The sequence below is a fragment of the Polypterus senegalus genome, chromosome 1 (assembly GCF_016835505.1).
Source record: "Polypterus senegalus isolate Bchr_013 chromosome 1, ASM1683550v1, whole genome shotgun sequence".
In the NCBI taxonomy this organism is placed as follows: domain Eukaryota; kingdom Metazoa; phylum Chordata; class Cladistia; order Polypteriformes; family Polypteridae; genus Polypterus; species Polypterus senegalus.
Window position 1 is genome coordinate 242,883,289 of NC_053154.1, and position 16,643 is coordinate 242,899,931.

The 16,643-nt window shown below is 37.9% G+C and overlaps 1 protein-coding gene across 7 annotated transcripts in view; it reads left to right on the forward strand.

The window, feature by feature from the left end:
- blnk (B cell linker) overlaps nucleotides 1-15,896 on the forward strand; it is a 206,046-nt gene extending 190,150 nt beyond the window's left edge. For 3 of the 7 annotated variants that reach the window (XM_039770696.1, XM_039770714.1, XM_039770721.1), the window contains 7 exons: nucleotides 353-395; nucleotides 6,571-6,607; nucleotides 6,698-6,735; nucleotides 8,684-8,745; nucleotides 13,666-13,749; nucleotides 13,914-14,069; nucleotides 15,026-15,895. In XM_039770696.1, the coding sequence (XP_039626630.1) occupies nucleotides 353-395; nucleotides 6,571-6,607; nucleotides 6,698-6,735; nucleotides 8,684-8,745; nucleotides 13,666-13,749; nucleotides 13,914-14,069; nucleotides 15,026-15,142 (537 nt within the window). In that variant the 3' untranslated portion in view covers nucleotides 15,143-15,895. Of the gene's footprint in view, nucleotides 1-352; nucleotides 396-6,570; nucleotides 6,608-6,697; nucleotides 6,736-8,683; nucleotides 8,746-13,665; nucleotides 13,750-13,913; nucleotides 14,070-15,025 lie in introns of all 7 variants that reach the window. The other 4 variants (XM_039770729.1, XM_039770737.1, XM_039770745.1 and 1 more) reach the window with 2 other exon arrangements.
- The last annotated feature ends 747 nt before the right edge of the window (nucleotides 15,897-16,643 follow it).

The following is a 16,643-nucleotide window of genomic DNA, read 5'->3' on the forward strand; positions in this document are numbered from 1 at the left end:
TTGCATATCTTTCTCTTATATACAATGTGTTTTTGCTCCTCACATGCTCCTAACTAGGTCACTAAGTACAGCCTGTTCTAATATTAAAAGGCTTACTTTATACCTTTTTCATTAATATTACAGTATTTATCTTGTTATAAAAATAAAAAGTAGCATTGGGAAGCCTTAATCATACCCTTGAGGAAAATGGCAACAGAAAAAAATTTAAACCAAGGAAAAAGATCATTTTGCTCATCATGCTCATTGGTAGAGATGCTCATGCTTCACGTTTTACTCTAGGAGTCTAGCCTAGGATATTAGGCTTCCTAAAAGTAACTTTATTCTCATTAGTTTTACCTCTTTGACATTGCAGAAGCCAAATTTTCTCCCTCGACCCAATATACTTCCAAATAAAGGTAAAGTATGTTTCAACTATATATATATATTTTTTTTTTCTTTTGTCTGAAAGGTATTCTATAATTTTTATTTGGACTGTTGAGTTTTAGTATTTATATTCTTATTAATTTGATGAAGGCATTTTTTTTAATTTGAGTGCCAAGCTCAATTTTTAAAATTTTGTTTGAAAAGAAAAATTACATTTACTGGGTTTCCTCCGGGTGCTCAGGTTTTCTTCCCACAGTACAAAGACATGCAGGTTAGGTGCATTGGCAATCCTAAAATTGTCCCTAGTGTGTGCTTGGTGTTTTGGGGGTGTGTGTGTCCTGCCCGGGATTTGCTCCAGCCTTGCGCCCTGTGCTTCCTGGGATTGGCTCCAGCAGACCCCCATGACCCTGTGTTTGGATATAGTGGGTTGGACAATGACTGACCGATGACTGACCAGATTTCTACATTTTCTGAGACTTTGCGGGATCCCTTCAAGGATGCTGGATATCATGGCCGGCCATTACACTGGTACTGTGAGTGCTGTGCAGGGTGGAGGCAGAACCTCTGCGTTTTTCCCAGTTGATTCTGGAATTCATCAGGGGTGTTCTATCGCTCCTGCTCTGTTCAATGCTTGCATGGACTGGGTGTTGGGCAAGGACATGGGGTCCAGCAGCTGTGTGGCATCTGTTGGTGGAGAAAGATTCACTGATCTTGACTTTGCTGATGATCCTGTGATCTTCATGGAGTCAATGGAGGCTCTGATGGGGCTCTTGAGAGACTAAGCGAGGAGTCAGAGTGTCTGGGCTTGCGAGTGTCCTGGATAAAAACCAAGGTCCAGGCCTTTAATGGCCCCTTGGGCACAACCATTAGCAGTGTGTATGTCTTGCGAAGAGTGTGTTGACCTTGTCGAGAGGTTTACTTACCTTGGCAGTGACATGTCTCTGGTGACTTTCCCTTTTATGAAGTCAGTAGACTGATTGGGAGAGCAATGGGGGTCATGAGGTCGCTGGAATGGGGTGTGTGCCGCTCCCGATATCTATGCAAAAGGACGAAGGTCCAAGTCTTTAGAGTCCTGGTGCTTCCTGTCTTGCTGTGTGGTTGTGAGACATGGACGCTATCCAGTGACACGAGACAAAGACTGGATTCCTTCGGTACTGTGTCTCTTTGGAGAATTCCTGAGTACCACTTGTTTGACTTAGTGTCGTATGAGTGGTTGCTCATGAAGTCCCGAATGAGGCACATCACCTGCATTGTGAGGGAACGTCAGTTATGACAGTACGCCCATATGGCACGAATCCCAGAGGGTGATCTGGCTCGCAGGATCCTCATTCTGAGGACCCAAGAGGCTAGACCAGGCCAAGGAGATGCCCACGTAACACTTGGCTGTGCCAGATAGGTGGTCATTTCTGGAGGGTGGGACTGGACTACCTGGGGGGTTGCCTACCAGGATCCCGAGTTGTTTAGTTGTGTGGTGGGTACGACAACATGCTGTACCAGTGCATGCTCCCCATCCTAACCTGACCTTGCCTACAACATGATACTGGGGTGTAGAGCTTGCAGAGCACAGTAATTCACAAATTCTGTTTTATACACATTTTACAGCTACCAGTTAAATAATATGTATGTGTTCGAGATGTGAGAAGAAATGATGACAGTAATAACTAAGAGAACATACAAAATCATGGAGCTGTGAGGCAATCACTATGCCACTGAACTGTCCACAGCTGCCCTAAAGGCATTTAAAACAAGCAGTTGCAGGTATTAAAGAGAAAAATGGTTACATAGTCTTGTACAGAACATTATTTAGCAGATCCTTTAAAATTTCTAACATTTTTGTTGTAAAACGTTTCATAATGTATAGTGCTTCCTGACTAATCTTCCGCATACTTTATTACATTGAATGCTACCAGATGTTAAAATATTGCCCAATACTATACAAAATGGAAAGTGAATGAATAAATAACACAAAACCTTCCTACTTGTTTGATTAAAGTTTTGCAATACTCTGTTTCCTGTGTGGAAAATGAATTGCCTGTTGTATTTAGCACTTTAGGTCCAATAGCTGCAAATCAGATATTTACAATAGCTATAAATCATTCTGTAACTGTATTAAGTCATTTTGGTCACTCATCCTTGCAAATCCTTTTTCTTTCCAGAATATTAGAACAGTTTTGACTGTTGAGCCAATCCATTTAAAGCTTGTTTAACTCTTTTTGAAGAAATGTGGTAAACGTGATTTAAATCATGTTTTGAGGGTCCTAATAAATGTTATGTGACTGTTTCTCCATGTGAAAAAAAAAAGTTCTAACACACTGAATGTGCATAATTTAACCTTAGGTTTCCATCTGTTTCTCCTTGTTTTCTTTAAAGTACAAATTTTAAAACGAAAGCTTGCATCCCTTTGTAATTGTGCATAGTTCAATCATGTCACTTCTTAATCTCCATTTGCTGAAATTGACAAGATTTAATTCTTTCAATTTCTCCTTATAACTCATACCTTGCTGTTCTGGAATCAGTCTAGTCACTCTTTTCTGCACTGTTTCCAGTGCCGCAATGTCTTTTTAATGATATAGAAATGTGGAGACCACAACTGTAGAAAGTGCTTCAAATGAGGCCTCACTAGCGCATTTTATAAGCTTAACAATAACCTCCCTTAACCACGTATGTAATCTAACATTCTGTTAGGGCTTAATCAGTTCCTTATGCTGTCTGGATGACACTTGCATCCTTCTCATAAGGTGTACTTTCAGGGTTCAACACCTGAGTTTATTTAAATGTAAATTTTTTTCATTAAACTGTGGGAAAAAATGTAGGTTCATTGGACTATAGTCACTTGGATCAGCTTGATCACCACTTTTATATAATGGGAGAATATTTGATATCTTCCAGTCTGTAGGATTTTTTGTTTTGATTTGTATTAAAGGTGTCTTGAAAGTCCTAGGAAATGATGTCATATGCTTTGCTTTTGTCTGTCACTCCAGTTACCCATTTAAAAAAGTCTAAAGGATCTATTTGCCATAATTTATCTTCATAAACTCACAGTGGATATTACATAGACTTTTAATTTATTCATAATGATAGTTTCCATTACTATACACACATTTTCACTGGTTTTTAATTACAAATCAAAAGATTAATGATGAAACTTGAAGAAACTGGTATGAGAAGTAACTTACAAAACTAGATCTGTTATTGATTAATAGGTAGATGAAGAGCTGAACCATACAGATAAAAAGGAGACTGCATTATATTTGTGGAGGTCTTCAATGGAGTCCCCAATGGATCTGTGGTTGGACTGTTAATCTTTTAAATTTACAGTATATTAATGACATTAATTCTTGTACAGTTAGTAAACTTATGAAACTGTCAGAATATGCTAATATCGCAGGTATAGAAAATACTGAGGAGACAGCAAAATGATAAAAAATATCAAATATTACAAAGTCGATTTAGTGATCTGGAAATGAACTATAGTTTGATGTGCAAGAGTTTAAAGTGCCAGTTGCAAAGGAACATTAACTATAAATTCAAGATGGGTAACGCTGATTTGTAAGAATTTTTAGGGTTGAATAGACAGAGCTTTCTTATACTCTAGGTGGGAAAGTAAACTTTTAGCTTATATTGTTAAAACTGTTAAAATATAACATAAGGGAGCTTACGCTCAGTGTGATATGCTATTTATACCCTTTCTAGAGAGCCGTGTGCGGGTCTGGTCACCACACTACAAAAAAACATACAGTAGCACTACTATAAGCCACACAGAAACCAAACGTATCCCTAATTTAAAAAGCACGCCCTAGTCTGGAAGTCTAAAAACAGAACTTGAACCACTTTAGTCCTGGAACGATAATGTTATATGGGGGCTATGTTCAGGATTTCAGAATTCTCTAAGGCAGGGGTTCTCAACGTCGGTCCAGCTTCTGTTTTTAATTGAACTCCTGGGCTAATTAAGTGAACTGATATGTCCCAAGTTCTGTGTTTAGGGAACAATATATTAATTAGAAAACAAATAAGTTTGCTAAAAAAAAAAAAAAAACTACAACAATCAGTATATATATATTAAAATGTACCAAGCAGTTATATAGGAATAATGTATTTTTTTTTTCTTTTTAACAGTATTTTCATCTCGATTTTCATTCTACTTTTCAAGGTGTTTTAATTGTTTAATTAATCCATTATTTACTAATTAGTGGGCCTGACTCTAAAGTTGCTGCAGCCTTTGATTATTCAGTGTTGTTTGCCTGGGTGTCTGCTCTGCTCGTTTTAAGTTGTCATTATTAAGATACAATGAAGGGGGGAAAACTGCACAGAGAAAGGGCAAAGTATAATGAAATCAACAAAAGAGAGTTAAGCTTTTAAATCTATAGCAAAAGCAGAAATACTTATAAATGTTAAAAAGCTTTTGCCATAACTTTTCCTGTCGACTGCTGCAAACAAAATTTCTTTCGTGTTGAAGTCCCCTTATGCTTCTCTTGGACTCTTGTTTAATTTTAGGGTCTTGGTGGTGAACCCATGTTTCATCCACATTAGCAATGTCTGAGGGAAAAAAAATCGGTGGGATTGTCTCTAAGAAGTTCCAAGTTCTTGTCACTGAATTCCTGACAACATACCTCCTTGATCCATTGTCAGCATTTGGGGAACCCATCAGGAACTGATCTTTGACTTCACACAGTAATTATGGGTGATTTTTGAAACTCTGCCAGCTGAGATGCCTGGTTCATTGACTGTCACATTAAATTTAACATGACAGTCTTTCATCATCATAGCCTCCATGTCTTGGCAAATTTCTGCTGAAGATGCCTCCATGGGATGCCCCATGTGCGGTTCATCTTCAGTCAACTCCCAACCACATTCAGATTGCTTGGCCCATGCATCATCAACATACACAACATTCAACCTCTCAAATCCTCATGGATTTCCTTTGGTTTCTTCCCTTCTTTTGTAGGGAATTTAATGATGGAATGATGCAGGTAGAAGTGTTTGCCATCCCCTCTCTCTAAAGGCTTGTTATGAAATTACCTGAAATTGCATGTGTGGTATGCCAAGACTTATCTTCATCACTACTGGCAAGTTCTCACACAAGTACACAATACTATGGTAGATAAATTATTGAACACCCTTTGTTGGTCAGGATTAGTAGAGTCAAAGAAAGCTTGCAGATTTGTAGTTGAGATTTTATGAAATTCACTTAGCAGGAGAATGGCTGTGTGAATGTTTCTTCATTTGGGTAATATGGGCCAGACTGTTGTGTGGTTGAGCACATTTGTCTTGGAAATGGTTTTGTAACTCATTCCAGAATGATAGACTAACCAAAATGAGTTGGATAAGTATCTGGCAGCGCTGGTTTTTATCAGGCCTGATTGTTAATTGCCTTTAAATTCATTGAGTTTCCAATAACATTTTCGTGGCTGATAACGACACAAGACTGCAAATGAGTATTCACCACAAAAAAAAAAAAATAAAGTACCAAACTTTAGAATCATTCCTTTCACCTCATTACATTCCCCCTCTGATCACTTGCTTCCTTGTTCATTCCTTGCAGTAACAGATATACAGCAGCGTCTGTTAAAATTGCAAAATCCAAAGCAGAAGACAACTCTTGAGTTGACCTTTACCCTTACTTCCAATAATTGGAAATTCACTCATGGACTTGATTCCCATAAAGCAAATTGATATTACTGTACAAAATCCGGTCATAGCAGTGTACTGCCATCCCATCCAAGACTGGGCCTGCCTTAGGCCTTCCTTATCCCACTAGTCTGCTATAAGTGAATGAGTGAGTGTGGATAGGAGTGTGAAATGTGCTTTCTGACAGACTGGGCAATGCTGGCTTGATTGTTGTTTTTTGCCCCCAAGATGTTGCAATCCTGTATGGACAATAACCTGTTGATGACAATGTAATGAAATGGGGAAGAATATTAATAAAATACCAAGCCCAAGTTTTGTACCAAATGAAACAATATATTTTAGTCAGGTGAAAAACAAACTTGTTGAAAGTACATTTCTGGAAAGGGCAAAAAAGTGATATTCAAAAAAGCTCATTTTTATTTTTAAAACACCAATCTGCTGCAATCATTAAATCTCGCGGGTTCTTCATTAGAGTGTTTTCAATTGAAACCACAAATCTTTACTAAAGGTTTGTCTAGTTATTTACAAAGTGAAAAACGGCACTTTAAATGTATTTTGTTTTGTTTTTTTTCTCTCCAGAACAAAAACCTGCATTGTCACTTCCCACCCACCCAAAGTATGTCACTTTTCTTTAATAGTATTTTCTTTAATAGTAATTGCACATTTTTTAATGTACTGTTTTTTTTTTTTTTTCTTCTTCTTTAAGGATTCCACAACCAAAGCAACATACTTCTTCCCTAACAAGTAAGTTAATAAATGAACAAATCAAAGCCATTGTGTTTAAATGGAAGTACAATATATGATGTTCTAATCAACATAAAACAAAATATTGTCTGATGCTTTAATTTTATATATGTCTGTGCATTACAGCATGGCCTTTCTGGCTGCACTAAACACACCTTATTTATTACTTTTATACGAGTAGCAATGCATTACGACGGGTGTGGTAAAGTAAAAGGCAGCATTTAGTTACATTGCACCAAAACTAAGCAGTGCACTACCAGCAATACACAAGCTGAATCACTTCCTTCCTATTAAAGACACATCTGGCTTTTTAGTTAAATTTTAATTTATTTTCATTTTATTTTTTTTTTCTGGGGCTCCCATTATCTTAGTCTTAGTGTCTTTTGACTGTGTCTCAAATTGCCTACCATTTTTGCTTCTGTTTTGTTTCTTTTTCAGCCTCATTCTATATGTAAAACACTTTGAGCTGCATTTTGCATATGAAAGGTGCTATAAAAGTTAACATTGATTTATTAATTGATCTGGAGAACCGTGGAGTCAGATAATCAATTATATTCTTATACAAAGATACTGAAGCTTCTAGAGCATTAACAGAGGCCCAGCAGGCTTACTTATAAGGACACCTTTAATAAACTCCAAATTTTAAAGACGTTTTTGACACTTTCTCTTTAAATTTAAATAGGACATATTTTTCACACTTTGTTATATTTGGGTGAGTTGAGAAGTTTACAGTTGCACCAAGCAAGCAATGTAATATAGGGCAACACATTTTTCTCTATGCTCCTCAATTAAATGGCCTTAAGTAATTGCTTACTGGCACCAAACTACTGTATCAACAGTTCGATGCTGCTGCACATGTAACATGAGTAGCCTTGCTACAAAGTGCACATCCTTTAGACTTCTTGTACAACATAAACCTTTTAAATTAACACTACGTCTCTACCCACTCTCATGTTCAGTTTGTCTCCCATTTCTGAATTAGGCTCAATATTTAATTCTGGTTGCAGAATTTGGCTCAAATGTGAATTGAAAGCCTTATAAAGAAACCCAGTTTTCCCCATCCGCTCACGTACAATATGTGACTACAAAGCATCGTCACCTGTCTGAAAGTAAACACTGCTTACGATATAATGTGGCTCCCAAAAATACGTAATATTGCTGGTAACACTTTAGTTTAGGTACTGCAAAAATGCATTTATTACTCATTGACTCTTAACAGATGACTTTTGTTGCTGATGACCTTATAAAGGTGCAGGAAAAGTGGCTGTTCACTTGTGCAATGTGACTTACTAAAATAAGTTCACTTTGGGAGGAGAAGAGGTACCTTAGGTGAAACATATGTCTCTGGGTATTGCATACTTTAAGTATAAGGCCTGTGAATCCTTCACATTAGCAAGTCATTTACCATCATATCAATATGCCACACTGCACAGAGATGAATAACCTGTCTACTGATGTTTTATAAGTGTTATGACATATCAATATGCCACACTGCACAGAGATGAATAACCTGTCTACTGATGTTTTATAAGTGTTATGAAGACCAAAAAGAAATGTTTGTGAAGGTCTTGTTACATCAGAATAAATGAGTAATAGATGCATTTTTGTAGTGCCTATGAAAACGTTTGGGATGGTTATGGCAAAATTCTTACCGCAAAAGAATTCAGTTGAAGCTGCCTGTAGAAGATGTTCACACACCAGGTGATGTACTTGTATACTAATAAATACTTCAAGGAGATGATAAAACTGAAGAACAGAATCTTTTTTTCATGATTTTAATGCATCATCAAGATACTGCTTAAAAAGAGTCTAAACCCAGTCTATGATTCATAACTCATTATCTTAACAGACTTTGTTCCTTTTACTGGCAGGACTTTGTGGATTTTGCTCGTAGTCTATACATGCAAGCAACATTTGGCCTTTAAAACTTTGTTTTTTGTCTTTGCAGAGAATTCTTATGTATTAAAGCAAAATAACTTCCCAGGAAATGGTGCAAGCTCTACAGATATGGTAAATAGAAGTCTGACTTTTCAAGTTTCCCTTTAAGCAGACAACATTGTGATAGATAAGCGTGGTAATACAGCATTTAGTCTTTCAGCAAAGGAGCCTTTATTACTCAAAAATTAATGTTTCACTTACTCAAGGCTGAAAGTGTAAGCTACAGGGCTAGTTATTATTTTATTATCCTATTTATATCTGTCACCATAGATAAGAAACAAAATTATTTCAGTACATAAACATTTCATTACTACACTGCATTATAATAGAATTTGCAAGATATATACAAATTTCCACAATCATTTTTATTAGCGATGTGTTTATATATAATATCATAGTTGACTGTAAGAAGTTGCACAGCACTTAATACAGGGGTGCCAGATTTAAAACCTGGAAGGCTGCAGCAACTGCAGGTTTTCGTCCTGGCCACTTTCTTCATTACTGACCAATTTGTGCTGCTAATTCATTGGCCTTCATCTTACTTGAATCTCCTTTTAAGATCAAGGCTCTTTATTGTTCTCTTTCACCTACATAACCAGAAACCAAGTGAGATGTAAAGGAAGCCAACAGATGACAAGATAATTTGATCCCATTTGTATCCTTCTCCCCATCATGTTACCCATAAAGTGAAGGTCTGAGAAATATCAATTTGTTATGGTCCATAAAGTTGCTGCCCTTAAAAAAAAAAAAATAAATAAATACAAATCAGCAGTTTGTGTCAGGTCTGGCAGAATGAGACCAGTAAGAGGCCACAGAATTAAATAGCTGTCTCCAGGTAGGAGATGGCCTCTAATATACAAACTGGCTGGAGTGAAATTGGTGGTTTCAAGAAGTAGGTTTGAGACCCCTGGGTCGTTGGACAAAATAAGTAAGTTCCAATAGCAAGAACAACTGGGTACTAATTAAGAAAGTGGCTGGAATGAAAATCTGCAGCCATCTAGGATGTGAGTTTGATGCCCGTAACCTAATAAATTACTGGGGAAAACTAACAATCTCCATGGAGAGTGAGAATGAGCCAGACGCATGAACTGAATGATTTGTTGGGACGATGCTTCTTGATGGATTGTTTTTATGAATGATGAACTGTAAGGTGGACAAGTCTGCTTAAAGGACAAGTTCAGTATTTTTGAAGTTGAGGTTACATCTTCACAATCATGGTGTATATTTAGTTTGCTACATAAAAATGTGTCGTAAAGCATCTTTAATGAAGTTTAAAAAATGCATAGCCTGCTGCTGTTTTATAATGGAGGTAAAGGGTACCGAGGTCCCAATATGAAACTTACCGAGTAAGTTAAATTGTCAAGGCAAAAATGTATTTGAGTATTAATTCACATCTTGAGATTGTACATATATTGCAAAACCGTTTATACAGGTGGTTTTAGGAACAAAAAAGACATAAAGCAAAACATCGTTGTGAGAGTCCTCCATTTAAAAGAATAGCCATACACTTCACCTCACTGCTAGTCTTCCTCTGCGGCATCTTGAAATGGCCAGGAGTGTGGGTTCACCTCAAAAAGTTGTCTCCCCGTGCGACAACTGACATTGAATGTTGCTACCCAGGTGTGAACTGCTGTCTTTGTTCTGTAGGCAAGCAGACAATAATCACTGGAAAAGAAAGTCCCTCTTACAATCTCTGAGTCCTTCACTATACAACAGCTTATTAGAGGACAAAAAAAAATACTGGATTATTTTGAGCGATATTGTCTGTTGTCTCTGGTACCATAGTGCACACACGTATACTTCGGTGGTCTAGCGAGAGAACGGTTGAGCACTGGTGTAGTGTGCGATTTAAGTAACAAGAACTGAACAGACAATATAGGCATACAGTACATTTAGCTTTAATCACATTGAAGTGCAGTACAGATGTTGCACAGGCAGAGCTGTCAGTCCTGCCTTTCAGCGTTCAAATCTGCAGGAATTTATGGACTGTTGGTATCTGTTAGTGTCATTGTGTTTACGCACTCAGATACATTGTCCTCCATTCTTTTGTTACCATATCCTCAACAAGAGAGACTCGGCATACGCCATAAAGTTCTGTAATTGGTTTGTGGCACTTCAGTCTGTTTCATTGTGGTTTGACTCAGTCAGACACTCTGTCATTTTCATTTTCTCGGGTTGTTTTTTTTTTTTTGTTTTATCTATCATGTTTGCGCTACAGACGGCAATTTGGCTCTTTTAAATATCAAAGGCTTTTATTTAAAATAAAAAAATCAAGGCAGTGTAATCAGTTCAGATTTATTGTTATTGTTCACATTGCTTCTCGGCATGAATCTCGCCCCATAGGCCGTTCAAAATAACAACACCGATTGTAATTGGCAAAATTACATTTAGGTAAACATAATCTTGTGATTTGAGTGCACATCTGACTTGTAGCTACAAGCCATGGCAGAAAATAATCTTTGAAGAAATGGAATTGCAGAGACAAAAGTAGCATAATTTGCTCCTTGCAGCTTTGGAGGGTTGTGGCTGTGCCAAAACATTGCCCATAAAGCCCATTGTGAGCAAGAGTGTATCTTTATAAGAGTAAAATAGTATCAAGAATCTTTGACAAAATGTCTTTCTTCCAGCTTACTTTTACTGTCACAAGCATGCTTTTAAAATGTGGCAAACAAATACTCTTATATTAAAACCTTTTCTGCCTCAAAATGGACATATTTGGTAAGTTTTAAGCTATTTATTTTCACATTGTAACCCAAGTACCCTCAACCTCCCATTATAAATGCAAGTGTAGGCTGGGTATTTTTTTTCTAAAATGTATGCAAAATGTTTCATTTTAGAATACAATTTAATGTGGCACATTAATACAGTATGTACCATGACTGTAAGGATGTAACTGACTTGAAAAATACCGAGCTCATCCTTTAAATTTAATAACCAGTTCTGTTTATAGTAGAGAAAAAATGATTCAGACACACAATAACAATCATACGTTACATAAAAGGGCTGCAGATAACTGACATTTCTCCTGAACCTGTTATTAAAGTCCCGTCTTCCTCGATGCTCCAACAAAAGAAGCATTTTTTTTCATATTCACAAATTGCATGATTTCCCTGTTCTGCCTCGACGTATCAGGTGATGCCCCACTGCACTATTTCAAAGGCGGGTCATTATAGGTGCATTTTGTTTGTTCACTTATTAGGGTATGTTCTTATTTATTACCTTTTGTAGTAGCAACATTTTTACTGTTTTTTTTTAATCTCATTACTCTTTCTTTTTAATCAAAGTCCACTGTTCATTTGATTTTGCTACATAACTACCAACCGAGAACGTTTGCCAAATAGCATCCTGCTACTCATTTCCAAGTTTGAGTGACACAGCAGACCATTTTGAAAGGAGGATGTGTGTGGCTGAATTATTAATTACTTCATAAATAGCCCCAGGTTTGGCAAAGCCAGTCATTAATGAGACACTCTGGTCAGGTTTCCACTTTATTTTCTAAGCCCTTTTCTGTGTGCTGGAATTCTGAGCGCTTAGATAAATATTTGAAGCTCACTTGTTTGTTGATCAACGAAAGGATTATATAAATAGGATCATTAGCTGATATATGGACATGAGGCAGACAAGACTAAGAACCAGTGGCCCAAAAGAGCTGTCCTTGGTTCATTTAGAGGCGCTCGAGTTTTTGATTTTTTTGAGTAGTGTCCTGTCTTTGTGACTTTCAATGACGCCGTGGCTCCGTCTCCCTCCTACTCTCGCGTGCTCTAATGCACAGTTACAATTGAACAAGGAGGATTAAACATGATATTGCATCAGAGCACTCTACATAGGCAGTTTGAGTTCAAAGGTTTGTAAAGGCTTGCCATTTATTTGTCACATTTATGACCGAGATTGCTAAGCAGCAGCGATTAAATTTGACAAAGCACTAAACTGCCTGTTTTTTAGATTTTATCCTTTCAATGATAAAAAATACTTGAACCAAAGTGTTCACGTAAAGTCCAGTGTTAGTGTTATGTAGACTGCCACTGTCTTTTGATCCAATTTCCAGTGAAGAGCATTGTTTGGGGCTTCTTTAGTCATGTTGGTGTGGGATTTTTGGCACGTCCTTCATGACTTGACATGGAAAAGGATGCCTTGTTAGGCCCCAGTGGACGTGTGAAATGTTTGCCTGCCATGCTGCCGACTTGCCGAGAGGTTGCAGGTGTAGGCACAGCAGCGAGAGTTCTGGGAGAGGGGAGTGCAGGCCTAGTTTTAACACTCTGATGCTCATTGGTATCTGGGTGTGCCCATTTGAGTAGGCAAGAGGGCCGCTTGCGGTCATGAATTTCAAAATGGATGAGAACCTCTTGAGTAATCGGGATTAAGGATAGCTGAACTGAGACCTCCATATGTCTTCTGATGGTACAAGCAGCGGTAAAACTTCATTTCAGTAACGTTCTACTTTTTTGTCTACTCTGTAATATAAATTGAGTGGTGAAGTGGGACCTAAAAAGGGCAAATGCTACTCGGTTGAACACACAATTCAAAGGATACGTTACTATAAGGTTACGTTTCTGTTTTTTTGTGGACATTTTCAACACTCAGGTATTCTAGAGCTGCGTAAGATTTTGTTTGTGCATAAAACGTCTGGAAAATGTGGGGAAATAAAGTACATTTATGAAAAGAACCTTTATCCCACACAACTTCAGATTGTAAAGGAGAACAGCAATGCAGGAATGTCTGCTACACTTTATGTGCTCGTTTTCAGCCAGTTACTGAGATTGTGTAAAATTAAGTGCATGTACAGTACTTGCATTTTTGCACTAACTGCATAGAAGGAAGGTATATTAGAACTGCAGTGAGGACAGACGGGTATATCCATTATGTTGATGTGGTGTTGTCTTTTTCTGTTTTTAATATACAGTAATTTACAGTTCGTCACGTTTACATAATGACTGAAGCATTTGGTAAAGTCTCCGGATTTCCTTCATTTGTGTTTTCCTTCTCAATTTTTAGGAGGCTGGAGTTTACGGCAAGAATTGGTACGCCAGTTCAAGTGACCGCAAGATCGCGGAGGAGGCCCTTGTTAAACTGAATAAGGTATTTTTTTTACTGTGTTACAAATCACTTGGTGATTCCAGTAAAGGAACTGGCAAGGACTCCCTGAACACCAGTGACGGCGGTGGAAAAAAAATTAAACTGCATTCTAAGATTTTAAACGTGACAAAAACTTGTTTTTTCCCCCCCCCCACTTTCTTTTAAAGGATGGATCATTCCTTGTGAGAAAAAGCTCAGGACAGGATGCTAAACAACCGTACACTTTAGTAGTCTTCTATAAAGGAAAAGTGTATAACATTCCAGTTCGGTGTATTCAGTCATCTCATCAGTATGCTCTCGGAAAGGAAAAAACTGGAGAAGAGGTGAGACTTTTTCTTAAATTGGGTATTTACAATATCATTCTTTAATCATTAAACATGTAGGAAGAGAAGCTTTGTAATGCTCAAAACTGCTACCTCCAGATCTTTTAAAACACATTTTATATTGGCATAGATTCTGATTGGGTGGGATATTGGAAGACCAGATAGCACGGTTACCTCACAGCTCAGGGACCAGCAGTTAATTCAAGACCAGTCACTACCTTTATGCACTCGGCCTACTCTCCCTGGCTTTCTTCCCAGATTTGGTTAAGTGGGAAAGAATAACTTAGTATGAAGGTGGGTGTCTGTGCGTGAAGATGCACTGCAGTGGTCTGGCCTCCCATCCAGGGCTGGATTAACCTTTCTACCAGATGCTTTAAAAGCCTGTGATGGAAAAAGCAGGTTGGAAAAAAAGAAATATTTGTTAGCCCAGGGTGTAGTTTTGGGACACAATCACTAGCTACCGGACATTCACCTCAGAAAGTGAGTTCTCCACGCACGTTCAAAATCACCTTTTGGTCTTCATATTTAAAAAGGTGCTACAGAAAGCCTAGAGAGGATCTACTGGATCTATTAGATGGATCTACTACATGGATTCCAGGTCAGCAGAGTATGAGCTATGGAAAAAGAAGATCTGTTCAGTTGAATTCAGTCTTTCTTAAAAGGTTCTTCTCACAAACCAATCTTGACCTTCTTAGTGTCTTTGAGACCCAGTCCAGCCGGTGGAGTTTAATCCCCCTTCAGCAACTTCAGCCGACAGTCACAGTGGAGCAATGACGATTGCTTAAAGTGCAAATGGTGTAATGGCATTCCTGTGACCTAGATGAGAAAGAAGCATGATGGTGCAACTCATTGGCTGCATGTGCACATGCAGCAGACATTACTGTTGAATGCTTCATGTGCGAGTCCATATGACTGCCAATTAATGCTAAAAATTGTTTTTTTTATTTATGTTTTAGCGTTTTAATAGTGTAGCAGACATCATTGAGAACCATCAGTCGTCCCCGCTGGTGCTAATTGACAGCCAGAACAACACCAAAGATTCGACCAAACTGAAGCATCCAGTGAAAGTGTAAATGAACTACTGCAAGGTGTGGAAGACCCGCGGCCCACCAACCAACTTCACCTAAATTAGAATGACTCCACAAAGACCTACCACTGGTGGGCTCGGAGCACAAGGACTCTCCTCAAGTGTTCAAAAAGGATTTTAACCGCATGGCACTGCTTGAGTGTTGAACTGAGATGAACTTGAGCAGTGAAGGACCTACAATGCTACAACCGTCTAAAAGACAAACTGTGGCACAAAGACTGGCATCTTGCCTGCCAACCTTAATCGCTGAAGTAAATCGTAAAGGACCAGAAAGAAATTGCATGTGTAGGTGGTCTTGCAGTAATGGGACATTTGTCAACACTTTGAATTCACCGTGTGACTAACATTTTAAAAGCTACATTTTACTAATTTATCCAACTTCTTTAATTGTAGTTTTCTTCATTTGAATAATACAGCATGTCCAAGACAGTGTATTATAAACGTGGTTTTGTGTCCTTAGTTTTCACACTTTGGGTTAATTTGTATGTAAAGATGTGCAATATGTTCCAGAAAGCAAAATGTTTAGATGTTTTATCAATTTGTACACAGGAAAATTCCTGAAAAGCCCACAGCAACTGAATCTCAACGCCACAGCAGGAATCACCCGAGGGTATCACGAGGACTTCGCTCAGCTTTCCTTGTTTAATTATAATTTGCACCAATGTTGCGTTTTTTTGTAATACTGTGTGTGTGTATGTATATGTGTGTGTGTGTGTATATATATATATATATATATATATATATAAATAATCTATAAATACAATACCCACACACACACCTAACCCACAGCAGCTTTCACTGACAAAAAATATATTTACTATTCTTAAAGAAACAGCATACTGAGAATATCAAATTCCCTTTTTTAATGTGTTCATTAATTGTGTGGTATGCATGATGGTCTTTATGGGGTGACATCATAAAAGAAGCTGCCTCTTGTTTTAAAGTGTTCTGTACTTCACACCACATGTGAAAAATTGGACAAGCTGCCCTCTAGTGTTCAACACTAGGAATTAAAATGTGTTTCATACCATCAAGATTGACTCTCTCTTATTCACATGTTGTGGAAAAAAAAAAGGTCCGTTTCTAATGAGCCAAACTGGACTGACAGCCTTGACGGTTGTGACCACTGATGGCCTGGCAGTGGGGTCTGTAGTCAGCAAGTGATGCACCCTAACATAACAGTCTGTCCACTTGTGCAATTCACTGATCCCAAAGCACCTAGAGGTTTCTGTTCCACTTCTGTAAGAGACCCCTGACTGAAAGAAAAAAAAAGAAAAAGTGGTTTATGGCAGATATGCAGAGTGTTGGTGACCACTGGCACACGTTCCAGTTCTAACACTTGTAATATTTGTGATGGGTCATATTTGATTTGAGTGGTTTGTATTGTGTGATAAACGGCTTCCTGCCTTCTGCTTAGTGTTGCAGACATCGTATCCTGCAGTGTCACAACTCCTAAATAACTTTCCATACCAGACTTGTGACAAACC